The sequence below is a fragment of the Chenopodium quinoa genome, unplaced genomic scaffold (assembly GCF_001683475.1).
Source record: "Chenopodium quinoa cultivar QQ74 unplaced genomic scaffold, ASM168347v1, whole genome shotgun sequence".
Taxonomy (NCBI): Eukaryota; Viridiplantae; Streptophyta; class Magnoliopsida; order Caryophyllales; family Amaranthaceae; genus Chenopodium; species Chenopodium quinoa.
Genome location: NW_018743327.1, coordinates 988,522 through 1,003,137, shown reverse-complemented (window position 1 = coordinate 1,003,137; position 14,616 = coordinate 988,522). Strand labels below are relative to the sequence as shown.

General features: G+C 31.2%; 1 protein-coding gene across 2 annotated transcripts; it reads left to right on the top strand.

Moving 5' to 3' along the window:
• The first annotated feature begins 7,864 nt into the window (after positions 1-7,864).
• On the top strand, positions 7,865-12,770 carry LOC110737365 (type I inositol polyphosphate 5-phosphatase 10-like). Of its 2 annotated transcripts, none has more exons than XM_021917718.1 (11): positions 7,865-7,937; positions 8,953-9,044; positions 9,371-9,434; positions 9,931-9,994; positions 10,118-10,222; positions 10,397-10,967; positions 11,055-11,248; positions 11,354-11,462; positions 11,879-12,027; positions 12,117-12,317; positions 12,409-12,770. In XM_021917718.1, the coding sequence occupies exons 2-10, from the start codon at positions 9,012-9,014 to the stop codon at positions 12,298-12,300; spliced, it is 1,473 nt and encodes a 490-aa protein (XP_021773410.1). In that variant the 5' UTR covers positions 7,865-7,937; positions 8,953-9,011; the 3' UTR covers positions 12,301-12,317; positions 12,409-12,770. The 2 variants fall into 2 exon arrangements, with proteins under 2 accessions (XP_021773410.1, XP_021773409.1); XM_021917717.1 differs by lacking the exon at positions 7,865-7,937 and adding an exon at positions 8,270-8,616.
• Positions 12,771-14,616: the final 1,846 nt, after the last annotated feature.

Genomic DNA, 14,616 nt, shown 5'->3' with positions numbered 1-14,616 from the left:
ATTTTTAGGTGTCTACACCTTGGATGCCACCATGCTTAAATGCACGATCACATTGGGGCTCTAAGTTGATGTTTGAAATATTCCCTACAATCGCGATGCGATATGTTTATCGCGCCGAGCGATATTTCTATCGCTCAGCGATACTTTTTTGGAAGATAGGATGCGTACGGAATACGACTTCCAATCAACTTAGTTTAATCGAACTCCGTATGTATTCTAATTTTATTCGAATTAAAATCATTGAAAAACAAATTTTTTATCTGATATAAAGTTCTAAGTCTTTATCTTTTCGAAACAGGATAAATTAGAACCTTCTAGAAAATCCTAGAAGCTAATAATAAATCCTAGGATTTATTGAAAGCTTCTAGAATCCTCTAGAAGATTGTTTTCAATCCTAAATCCTAATCTTATACGTACTATATAATTACAGAGTCAATTCACCACAGCCCTTCAAATCCCCAAAACTCAAATCTCATGCATTTGAGATTTTTTTTTTAAAGCTACCCAAGTACCCATCCCACTATATATTTATTTATTTATTAATTTTTTTTTTAAATCTCAATAAGGACAATAACTACCCATCCCAATTTTTATTTATTTTATTTTATTAAGGGACTGCAATAATTAATAAAAAAAAATCACTTATTTTTAAGCACTATTAACCGTTCACTTTGTGTTATTTTCTTTCGCGTAGAATATATATTGTGCATTATCACGAATATACAATTCCTCTATCAATAATTCACCGTAGCACTCTAAATCCCCAACTAACCCTTCAATTATATGCATATTTTTTGGGGATTATCCTACAAACAATTTTCACTTCTCTAATCATAAAAAATAAAAATAAAAATAAAATTTGGAGCACGCTATTTGCGTTACTGGCCTCACCGAATAGCTACTTGTAAAAGATCAAAGTAGACCTGTGACACTAGCTAGGTAACCCCTATAACACAAAATGGGTAACCTCTTTAGATTTAACAAAGTACCCCCCCTCCATAATAGCTGGCCACATTGTGTGGCACTGGTAGCGCACGTATAAGAGTCGGCCCTGTTTTTATTGAGTTTTTTTAGCAAAGCAGTGAATATCAGATTTCAGCAGAGCAGATCATGTTTCAACAAATTACTAATTCTCAATAGAGCAGATTTGAACAGAACATTGTCAAGTAGATCAGACCACAACAACTCTAAAAAAAACATGGCCTAAGTTACTACAATAAATCAACTTCCCTATTTGAAAGTTTATTTTTCTTATATTATATATTTAATTTTTTCTAATATAAAATATATCCCCTGCATTTTGCAGGAGTACACTCTAGTGGATTTAGAATTGACAACCATCTTCTAGAGGATTTTAGAAGCTTTCAATAAATCCTAATTGGTTTAGGAATAAGGTTAAGGTTAATGTACTCTCCACATGATCATTGGGTCGCAAGTAAGGCTCGGTTTGGGCTCAGTTTAGTATTTTTGGTCATAACTTCTTCGTTATAACTTGGATTTGAACTTATAATATATCGTTGGAAAGCTCTTTTCAAGCCTCATCCAACTACTTAATCATCGGACCCTGATTATAAACCAAAATAGACTGATTTGAACGACACAAAATGAATGATTTTGGGTTTAAAGACACGAAATAAATGATTTTAGATAAAAATAAACATTTAAGGAAAGATTAGAAACATGGTCAAGGCTTAGGTATTTTACGAGACTCTTCAACTCCTTATCTAACTCGATAAACAAAGACGTAAAAGATACTCATCACTGGGTTTGGTTTTTTGGAGAGTCACAATCAGATGTCTACACGTATATAATAAATCATAAGAGATTTGTTACATGCTACATGCGGTCTCTTTGTTATCAGTTTTTTTTTTTTTTCCTTTCTAATGAGTGCACAACTATACCTCTATGTATTCCCTGAATCCGCCATTGTTTTTACTCATTATTATCTCTTAATGTGTCTTTTTCTTTTCCTTACACTTGTCCTTTATCTTTTACCCATAGTATCTTACTTTAACCTTTATTTCTTACACACACTCACTCACCCCTTTACTACTATAAGTAGTTGTTTAGATAGTTATCAAATTTTACAATGTAATAGAAACATAGAAAGCAAGCATATAAGACTAGCAGACTAATAGTCGGTCTAAAATCAATTGACAAAAGCTTGTGTGTGTGTGTAAGGCAGTAGTTAAAGTTCTATTAGATGGGATGTATATTGTTATATAATTAGAAATTTGATTAGTTTGTTTTGGATGTATTACAAACCTAGGTAAGGATATTTTGGTTCGAGTAATCTATACTAAGATTAGTTTGTCTAGATACAATGCTAGTATATAATTACATATAATGCATAAACAATATTATACTTCATATACAATTAAGCTTAAATAGTTAGATGAATAAATAAATATAAAATTCCACATGCATGCATTCCTTCTTTTGATATATTATAAAAGGATTACTATGATTATGCCTTGATATTATACAAAGCTCATTGGGAAAGTGGGGCAAATGCTTCAAAGTTTGAAGCACACACGAATGCATCAAGAACGTTACTTTGTCTAGAAAAATGGTGGTCCATGGTTTGACCAATTTACCCTTAGCTTGCCCCGTATGAAATATAACACGGCTTCCTTTATTTGGGGATGTTCTTCATGGTTTACCATGGCATTGTGTCGACATGTTTTGCTTATGCTATGTTATGTTGTGTGTTGAACTTTGGATTTCTGTCTTAAAGTAATTAAGTATTGTGTTCTTTCATTGTTCTATTTGTTTATGTACTTTCCATGTAAAAGTATGGTTATTTGGTGTAAGTGGTTATTAGCTAAGGAATCATCTTGAAATTTGTGTTTTTTTATACTAGATGTATCTCTCTCTATTAGCTGTCGAGGTTACGTACGACTCTTCACAATGACAATTTAGTTGTGAGCCCTTAAGAATGAGAACAATATAAATTTATCATCTTAATAATTAAAAAACGTTTATCAAAAAGTGTAAATAGGCCAGCAACTTTTATACGGAGTACAATATTGATTTTGCGATAATAATATAATTACATGCTGACTTTTTTGTTGATTTATTTACTACGTTTTTGCCACTTGATAATATAAAGGTCATAAATGGGGGCTTTCTCTTTAAAAAAAAAAAAAAAAAAAAACCAATTACTTATCATTAATATCTTGCAGGGGAAATAGACTCAATGCCTTTATAAAGATTCAGTTTATTTCTTCTTATATATGATGTAATAGATTTTCTCTGCCACTTTGGTTCAATTTCATCTCGCCATATATACGATGAAACTAATTAACAGATTTTGTAGAGGCCCTCAACAACCACCAATACATATATAGCTAGACCCTTTATTGATAACCAATTATCTCTCTCTCTCAATTATTACCGCTTCCGATAAGTTAGGATACATTACAATATTGAGAAAAAACTTATCCAACTTTGGAAAATTGAAAATTTGAAAATTATACTCCTATGAAATATTGATTTAGAAAAAGGGAAGGAACAAACATCTAGGGACATTGCATATGACAATTTAAAATATAAATATAAATTGAAATAAACATTAATAATTACTTTGATTTATAAATTAATTAATATTGATAAACATGATTTTGACATGCATTTTATAAGTTAATATATACGTAGTACTATTTTAAAAATTTTGTATATTGCTATCTAACACCCCGAGAGCATTAGTTAACAAAATTCTTCTAAATTTCATGTCATCACGAAGAAAGGAAGAATGGATATAAACACAATGTAATAATTAACATTATTAATTGAAAGTAGTATTAAACAGATTGGGGAGAAGTTGGTCCATTAGTTGGTTATGCATGCCTTTTGAAACTATAGATTATAGTAAAAGTATTCAACATGCAATATGCAATATGGATAAAGGTATACATCTTTGGTTTGGTATGATTCAAATATTCAACATACCTTTTGGCTGCTTCAGTCATCCATTCAAGTCAAAGTCATGGTCAAAGTAAGTTTTATCTATGAATAACACTTGTTGGGGGTGGTTTAGGTAGATAAAGGTTTCATTTGGCTCGAAGACATGGTGAATTTAGGGGGCAACAAAAAGGTAGGAAAAAGGTACAAGAAATGGGGCTTCTATAAAGAAAAAGACCAAATGATTAAATGAAAAAAATTCAAAAGAATAATTAAACTAGTTTAATAATAGTTATTCTCTAAATAAAATCTAACTTTGATAGATTTTATCTAAATAAAATCAAACTTTGATGATAGGTTTTATCTAAATAACCTCTTAACTTTCTTCTTTTTTTTTTTTTTTTTTTTTTTTTTTTTACAACACTAAAAAAACGCTAACTTTGTATTGTGTTTGCTAAACATAATCATTAGTACATGGTTATAAGAATTCAATATTAGTGTTAGTTTTTTTTTACAACATTTAAAGTCTTCTTATTTCGAGTAAAATTAGAACTAAAAAAAATAAAAGTGTTTCCATGGATGATATTCCGAAATAAGTAAGGGTTTTGTAGACTAAGGGTCTGTTCTCATACGATTATTTTCAGTTCAGTTTAGTTCAGCTCTAATCAGCTCAGTTCAATTCAGTTCAGCTCCTAATTTCCTTCTCTTATAAAATATTCAGTTTAGTTCAGTCAGCTCTAATAAGTTCAGTTCAATTCAGTTGAGTCCAGTCAATGAGAACATACCCTAAGTCAAGACTAGCTAGTTCAAACCGACTTGCTGATTGAAATTTACATGGATTTAGAGAGATTTTATATCTTTTTTTTTTTTTTTGATAGCCTAAAATAATTTTAGTTATAATTTGACTTGGATAATATATTTTTTTTTAATAATTGGCCTAGATAATAATTGATATGAAAAATCCACTATTTTTTTGGGGTTCAAGCATATAATATATACTAGTTTTGTGCCCAGTGCGATGCCCAGATTGTTATTGAATTTTAAGATAAATTTTTAATCCAAGATAACTCATGACCCCGAACCTAATTAACAAGTCTACATAGCAATAAAATTCTATTAGAGATTGTGAAGTATATATTTTATTTTAACCGATCTGTATTTATTATAAATGTTTTGAACTACTTAGCTTCCTTTGTTCCAAAAAATATTATGATGCAAAATAGTAAATTTATATGATAATTTTTTAGAATTATAATCTAATAATTTTTTTGAATAAAATTATAATTCAATTTGTACATCTAAAATATTGGTATTTTATCGAAAATATAACTCTAAACTAACAATTTTATTTAAATTCTATACAAATATAATTTTAAATTGACTTTTTTATCTTAAGAAATCTATTTAAATCTATCCAACGTGACACGACGCTTGGCGAAAAGTTGAAACGCCAAATATTCCTGTCTCGTGACCTGGCTAAAAGTTTAGCTTTATATATTAGTTATATGATTTAGCCAGATCTCGAATTCTTGTCCCAACCCAAAACTTTAGGGTACGTTGAGTATCGCTATATATATATATATATATATATATATATATATATATATATATATATATATATATATATATATGTATATGTATATATATATATATATATATATATGTATATGTATATATATATGTATATATATATATATATGTATATATATATATATATATTCAAAATCATATGATATACTTCCTTCGTTTCTCTTTTATTGCACCATAAAAACTTTTACACTATTCACTTATTCTTCTTTGATGACTATCATTTGTGATTGATCCATTAGGACAAACATAGTCATGTGGGATATAGTTAGGTTCGTCTCGAAATCTATTTTTCAAATAACATTTTTTTTATAATTTTTATAAAAGTATAATCGAAAATATTAATAGCTAAAATAATGAATTAGCAAACGTGGAATCCCTCACGATGCAATAAAAAAAGAACAGATGAAGTATATTATATAATCATGGTGCAATAAAAAAAGAATAGATGAAGTAAAATTATATAATGAATCAAGAATTGATTTAACTGACAAATAAAAAGTGAAAATACTTAGGGTTCGTTTGGCATTGTTGCGGTTTTCGATTTTTTGGTTTTTTGTATTTTAATTAAAAGTGTATGATATATGTCATATAATGAATAAAAAATTAGTCAAACTTATTAAAATCATGCTAATTTTGAACAGTGATAACAGAAAAGTAAAAACACCTTTTTTCTTGTTTCCTGTTTTTTGTTTTCAAAAAAACTGAAAACTGAATACAAAAAACAATGCCAAACAAGCCTTATTTTCTTGTTTCTTGTTTTTGGTTTTTGTTTTCAAAATTTTAGAAAAATTAAAAATTAAAAATAATGCCAAATAAACCCTTACTTTTTTGCATAGGCTCAACCTTACTCATTACAACTGTCCACATGCAAGGGACATGGCCAGGGCATCTCTTCTAATACATGTATTCGTTTTTACCCTAAGTATTCAATTAACGTGAGTTTGACATAATTGTATAAAAAAATAATTACAAAATTTGTGTAAAATCTTTTGGCTTCCAAGAAATAAATTTTAGCCTTAGGCATACCTTTTCTGCCTTAAAGTGGGTTTTCGATAATTTTAACAAGATAGGTAAAAGAATCTGGAATGATCCAAGTTTTAGACCTTGTTCGATTCCTTTGCTCGAAAATGAGTTATGTTTATCTTAAATAAATGTATGTACCTTTTATTACTTCTAACCTAGAGCTCCAAGCCTCCAAGCAGATGAGTTTGTTAGTGACACTATCCCTTACTAATAGTTGCCCATTGTCTTAGTTAGTTCTGTACATTTTTGGTGTAAAACTCAAATCGCGCATAAAACTCTACCTAATTACATCAATAATTATCATTTAAATCTTTTGTGACTATCAATTTTTAGGAAAAAAAAAACATCTCTTCCCCACAATGACAACTGATCTTGGTAAAATGAAAACATGCCTCTCCCACAACAAACTTGACACTTGTTATTACTAGAATAACACAACCATCCACATAAATCTTTCTTGTTTGGAAACTTATACAAAGGATAAAAGATTGTACTCCATAATAGGGTTGTTAATGAGTTGAGCTGAGCCGAGCCCGAATACTAGTAGACTCGTCTTGAGCTTGTGGCTCGTCGAGCTTTGAAAACTGAGCTCGACTCGAGCTTGAGTGCTCAAAATTGGAGCTCGGCTTGAGCTCGTTATTGGATCGAGTTTGAAATTAAGCTCATTTAGGGCCATAAATACATAATTCATATCACATAACTTACCAAACTACCCAAATATAATAGTGGATTGTTGTTATTATGCTTATTAACTTATCAAATTTAATTAAATACATATAATATTTATTTTAAAAATAATAATTTGAGCCGCTTGCGAGCTTTTCAAGTCGAACTTAGCATGGCTCTTGTATCGTCTCATTTAATCTCGAGTCGAACCCAAACTCGATTTGAGCTTTAACTGAGCTGAGTTCGAACAGTTCACGAGCAGGCTCAGCTCTTAACGATCCTGCACTAATAGATGCCAATTATCTTAGTTAATTCTTTATATTTTTGGTGTAACACTTAATTAAATCATGCGCATAAAACTCAACTAAATACATCAATTGTCATTTTAATCTTTCTCGATTATTAATCTTTTAAAAAAAAACAATAAAACATCTCTTCCCCACGATTACAACTAATCTTGGTAAAACGAAAACACATCTCTCCCACAACAAACTCGACACTTGTTACTACTAGAATAACACAACCATTAACATAATTCTTTCTTCTTTGGAAACTTATATGAAAGTGGACAAAAGATTACACTCCACACAACAAAGAATAGAGACCAAAAACGTATGTTGTTGGTTGAGATAAAACCATCTCATAAATATACAATGTGTGAATACAAAACACAAAAATAATCGAAGGTGGTAGAGTAAACGAAGACTCAGGTCTTCAGTCATTGGGAATTGAGAAATTTCCATACTCCGTAAAACGTAAGATTTGGTTTGTAAACTCCCCACACGTGGGGTCATTGCCTCTTCTCTCTATAACAATTTCACACCCAATCAAACAGTTTCTAACCCAATTTTACAATAACCAATTTTATAAATTAATTTATGTATTCCGTTTTATATTAATTATAACTTTAGTGACACATTTGGTAATACATAATTTCATTTAATTTATTTATCCTTTAAATATAATCAAATAAAAAAAATTAACTGTATAAAAAAAATTTATTAAGACGAATTTAACAAATTTCAATTTTACAAAAATCAAATTTATTCCCTATTCTTGTAAAAATTAAAAAAAAAAACCATCTCAAAATTTTCATATACAAACAAATATAATAACATTTCCCAGAAATTTTCTGGTTTCTTGGGAATTTCAAGGTTCTTCCAAAAAACTAGTACAACTGCTTTGATTTTTTTTTTTTTCAATATTTTGACCCTTTCTTTTTATCTGAACAAGTTAATTTTATTTATTTACTTGTATTTGTTTATATATTCATGTTATTGGAATTTTGATACCTTTCTTCATGTTACAAGACAAGTTTCAATCTCCATTTTTTTCTCAAAATTTTTCCCCAAATTTCCAAATGTTTTTGTCTCAGATTTATTTTTCATTCCTCTCCATTTTCCCAGGTTTTTCCCTTGAAAATTTCAATGGCTGGTAGGTTGACTTTCTCGAAATTAATTTATTAAAATAAAAATCTCAAATTTGGGGTTTTTAATTTTTTTTTTTTATTACATTGATTTATGGGTTCTTCCTTCTTATTTAATCCTCATTTGCTCTGTTCTTGCATTATTTTCTTGTAATTATTTTTTTTGTTTGTGAAATTTTTTATATTTTTATTGTTATTGATTGATATTAAAATTGAAAAGGGGGATTTTGGTTGTGAATAAGATTACAAATCCCTTAAATTGTTCTTAATACAAGGGTATTTAGATTTGATAAATTAATTATAGTCTAATTACCCTTGTCAAATTTTGCATAAATATACAACAGTTTATGGGGTTTGGAGATTCTGGGCCGGAGCAATTTATCAAATTTTTGATGGTCTTCAGATGGCTTTGAATTCACAAGATAGAAAAAGCAAGGTATAATTATTATTCTAATTATTTAAATTATAATTTTAATGCTTATATTTCACTTTTCCATCATTTGTTAATTACTCAAACTATAGTTTATATTACAAATTCTATTTATTTATTTAATTATTTCATGTGATAAAATACTTTACAGTTTACACCCTCTAATGTATGTTTTTTTTTTAAATTATTTAATTTAATTCCTTATTTCCTGGATTTTCCATTACCAAAATGCCGACCAATTGTGCTGTCATTCTTCAAGATATTGGCTTTATATGTTGGCCACGTCTTGGTAAACCCATCTTTTGACCTTCAATTTTTTGTTATGTTTTCAGTCTTTGATTCATAAAATGTTTGCATCAAAAGATAGAAGTCGACGAGGGATTAAATTCCCTTCTGGTTAGTTACTCCGAATCCTTCCATATCGGTTATGTTTTTATCTTCGACATGATGTATGCTATTGCTAGTGATTCTGTTAATCTTTCATGTTCGAACATTGTACAATAACAAGGTATTTTGCCTTTTTAATCAATGAATGTCGTTATCGAATGACTTATAATGTCACATTGGTAGGAAAGTTATAAGGAAAAAGTGGTCCAAATTTATTGGCATCTATGATGAAGAATATGATTCATTATGATTATGGCAAATCTTGTTAATAGTGAGTTAAAGCAGGGATGATATATACGCTTCTAAATTCCAATCTATCTTATCTTTATCATAAAGCTGATAGATTGGCTGGTAGTAATTGGCAATTTGCTTATCAATATTATTCCTCTTACTCTTTTAGTTGAATTTGTCTTGTTGTAGTGGTTGCGATTTACTGTTTGATTGGTTTGTGTATCCAGATTATAAATTTGGTGGGTGATTTGTTTCATTGATTTGCCTTATGCAGAAGCAGACGCCTTTACTAATTCTGGAACCGAAATGCCAGCAGTTCAAAATGCCAAGACCTTAAAGTACATAGGATCACTTTTACCCTTTCCTCTTTTCTTTCTTGGTTGCATTTTCTTCCAAATCCCGGATCTTTTTTTTTTTTCCCTTAAATTTTGCTGATTTTTCTAAATTTTTTTTCTTCTCAGGACTTTTGTAGCTACATGGAATGTGGGAGGGAAGCCTCCAGAGAATAGCCTTGTTCTTGACGATTTTCTTCAGCTTAGTGCTCCATCAGATATCTATGTCCTGGGGTAATTCGCTCTTTCCCTTAATCCTCTATTGTTAAATCTGTATCAGAATTAATTAACCAGTCTATCTCCCTATTTTTGCATACCTTATATTGTGAAATTATCCATAAATGTGTAATCTGTTTTCTGACCGGACATGGAATTTGATTTGTTATGATCATTGCTTGTTGTATGAAGATTTCAGGAAATTGTCCCGTTAAATGCTGGAAACGTGCTTGTTTTAGAAGACAGTGAGCCAGCTGCAAGGTGGCTGGCTCTTATTAATCAGTCTCTCAATGGAAGTAATAACCATTTCCAAGCTCTGAGAAAAGCAACCTCTTTGATAGAAGCAAAGACTATGTATGGAACCAAAAATAATAAACTAACAAGCACGGCGAGTGGCTCAGTGTTCTTTCCCAAGTACTCCCTCAAAGCTATGAGCAAGCAATTCAGGACAGAAAGCAAAAAGAAGCTCAAGACATGCAACTGTGTCTCAGATCTAGAGAGAAGATACACCAGGGATTCGTGTTTTCGCTGCCAACAAAGTAACGTTAGTGACGATTCATCAGAAGAAGATGATGGACCAAACGGAGTTGTTTTTTCAGAAATCATTAATTCTTCTGGAAGTAATCAGAAATACAGCTTAATTGTAAGTAAGCAGATGGTTGGGATTTTTCTCACAATATGGGTAAAGAGGGAGCTCGTTCCACATATTAGTCACTTAAAAACTTCTTGTATTAGTCGTGGTATCATGGGCCTCGGAAACAAGGTAATTTCTTTGTTTTATGGAATAATAAAACTCAGCTTTTAGATTCAAATCTTTCTAAATCATGCTGATATGTATTTCTTTTGGCAGGGCTGCATCTCTGTGAGCATGCTTCTGCATCGAACGAGCTTTTGTTTCATATGCAGCCATCTGGCATCCGGGGAGAAAGAAGGAGATGAGCTTAGAAGGAATTTGGATGTTATAGAGATACTTAAAAGCACTTATTTCCCAAGAAGATGCAAAGTTTTGAACAGCCAAATTCCAGAAAGAATCTTAGAGCATGAGTAGGTTATATATAGTTTTCTGCTACAGATTACTGATATTACTTTATTGATAATGTCTGACCAATTTATTTGATGGGTGGGGCAAAAAAAAAAAAAATACACTAGCCGGATCATATGGTTTGGGGACTTGAATTACAGAATTGCTTTAAGTCATACGGAAACCCTGAAGCTGCTGAAGAAAAGAGAATGGGAGGCGCTGCTCAGCAAGGATCAGGTATGTGTTACGATGTACTTTTATTTGCTTCATTACATCTTTGCTGAAGTCCTTCATGGAACATCCTATGTCAGTGCCTTCTAGTTCAGATTTTGTAGACTACGTTCTTTTCAACTTAAATTCACTTATCTCAACTTATTTTATCCCGAAATATGTAATGTTCCAAGTGAAAAGAACACAACCTGTATGTGCAATTATCCTGATTCACAATAATTAAAAACTGCTCAATGGCCTGGATTTTTGTGTTTTAAAGCTACTTTCTCAACAGAGCTATATTGGTAACTTGTCTCGTTGAACTAAATGTAACAAGTAAACAAAAGGAACAAGTTTGTTCATGTATTGCCACCATAATTTTAGATTTATAATTTATGAACTGCAATATGTTTGCTGATCGATGTGATTCTGTGTTTGTATAGCTAAAAATCGAGAGGGAGGCTGGGCGAGTATTCAAAGGATGGAGAGAAGGGCTTATAAAATTTGCACCTACTTACAAGTACTCTTTTAACTCAGACATTTATCTTGGAGAAACCAACATCGCACCAAGCAAAAGAAGAACTCCTGCTTGGTATCAGCACTGAATTTTGATTTACATATTACAGAATCTTCCTGTCATAAATATATGTACTAAACTTATCGATAACATACTATTTACAGGTGTGACAGAATTTTATGGAAGGGGGATGGTATGCAGCAGTTACATTACGAACGTAAGGACTCTAATAAGTATCAGTTTTCTGATCACCGACCTGTTTGTTCATCATTTTCTGTGGATGTTTCTGTGAGGGAATCAAATTCAAACTTCCTTAAAATTGAAGTTGAAGAACTTCTACCAAAATAACAATGAATTGCTGAAAGGTTAGTATTATGCTTTGAAGTACCATTTTGCTTCAAGTAGATGCCTGAAAATTGGAGACAATGAATTGATTCTTTTCTTCTATTTCATTAGGTACTAACATAGATTGTAATTGTCGAAGACTGAAGAAACACCCAAATTTTTCGTTGCTGACTTGCAGTAGAATGATAAGTTGTAGGCAATTCTTTTTAGCTAGCCCTTCCATCTAGCTTACCAATTTTTTGTACAGTATATTTTTCTCTCTTTTGTAATTTTTTTTTCTTACTCCTTGTTAAATGTATCAATAGCCCTTTTTTCCCCTTTGATTTGCATAGATAAAGGAAATGGAAGCAAGGAATTTTTTTTTTCTTTCATTGGAATGAATTTGTACATGATTTTGTTGTTATGGTAGTAATATAAGTTATGATTGATTAAATTTCACCATGTATATCACAATTATTTTTGGTGTTCTTGTATACTTGCACCTTGGTTTATTTTAATTTATTTTTTTTGGCAAAACATAATCTGACCATGAATAGCTAATTGTATCAATTGATTTGATTAATTGTTAACTTATTGTATAAAATTGTTTGGTAAATAGATAATTGTTTAAAGTTGTTTTAATATGCAAAATGACCAATTATTGCAATAAGGACATTAGGGTTTGGGGTTAATTGGAAGAATAATTGTCATGTTACTTTAAGATACTTGAATTACTAGTGAAAGGAATTTTTTTGGAATTGAGTTTATTTAGTGGTATAAGCTCTTTGAAATCAGTTCACAATCAAACTCTTCAATTAGCTTGTGTGATCAGATTTTAATTTTGCCTCAATAAGTTCCAAACCAAGCACTTCCATAGTTTTATTATTTTTTTTTTTGAACAAACGGAGCATAATATTAATTAATCAAGGGGATAAAGCATCCGATAAAACATATAGATTAACCTCACATGGATAATGGTTAACCCACACTAGCTCCACACCAAACGAAACTAACTTAGCAAGGTGATGTGCTATGTAGTTGCCTTCCCTTTTTACATGATTCCAAATAACAAAATCAAAAGAGGAGGTAATAGAAAAAAATCTTCTAAAATCGACTCAAGCTCAATCAAGTGAATGGAGGCCTTTGAAAGCTTTGAGATAAGAGTGAGATTGTTAGACTCGAATATCACTCTTTTGAAGCCAAATTTGCGAGCAAGCCTAACTGTCATTAGCAATGCCTTACCTTCGGCCACAATGGGATCCCATAAACTTCGCCCTCTCCTTGTAGCAGCGAAAAGAACAACTCCCATAGAGTTTCTAGCCACGACTCCAACCCAATCCGTCCAACATCGCTCAATGACGCATCGCAATTGACTTTCACAACATCAGGGGGTGGCGCCTTCAAGGTTTTGGAGCTGCTACAAGCTGGTGGCCTGCAGATTCCTCCATACACCTTCGTTGAGTACATCATAATGTCAGCAGCAAGGCGTTTCGAATGTTTAATAACTGAAGGATGATCCACCTCCAACCCTTTAAACACCTTTTGTGATAAGAAACCCAGAATTTAGAGAGAATATTGGAAGAGAGAAGAAGAAAATAGAATCAGAAATTTTATTATGAGAAAATCTGAAGAATAAAATTACAGGGGAAACTATTTATTACAGGAGGAATACATAACAATAAATGAGTTGTCCTCTAACTAACTGCCAGCATGGCATAACAAACCCGAGATCATGCATTTGTCATGATCTCAACAACCCTCCCTCAAGAATGACTGTCTGAAGGCAAATGCTGAAGACTTGTCCATTCTCGAGATAAAGTATTTTGAGTCAAACAAATTTTTGAAGCCAAAAACCGATGCTGATCTACCCCTAAAGGCTTTGTCATTATATCAGCAAGCTGCAAAGCTGACCTTACATGCTTCAATTCCACAAGGCCAGACTGAACTTTCTCCCTTACATAATGCACATTAAGTTTATGATGTTTACTCCTCAAGTTCTTAGTTTTCTCATGGAAAACAGGATTTTCTGCAATATGAATTGCAGAAACATTATCACAAAACATTCTAATTGGAGTAGGAACCTCCATATTCAATTCTGCCAACAGTTGTTCTAACCACACAATTTCATCAGTTGTGTGACTCATACTTCTGTATTCTGCCTCAGTTGAACTGTCAGAAACAACCTTTTGTTTCTTAGTTTTCCAAGAAACTAAGGAATTATCATGAAAAACACAGTAACCTGTCAAAGATCTCCCTAAATCAGAACACATTCCCCAATCTGCATTATTGTATGCCACAAGATTCAAATATGAATTCACAGGATAAAACAGACCAAGATTG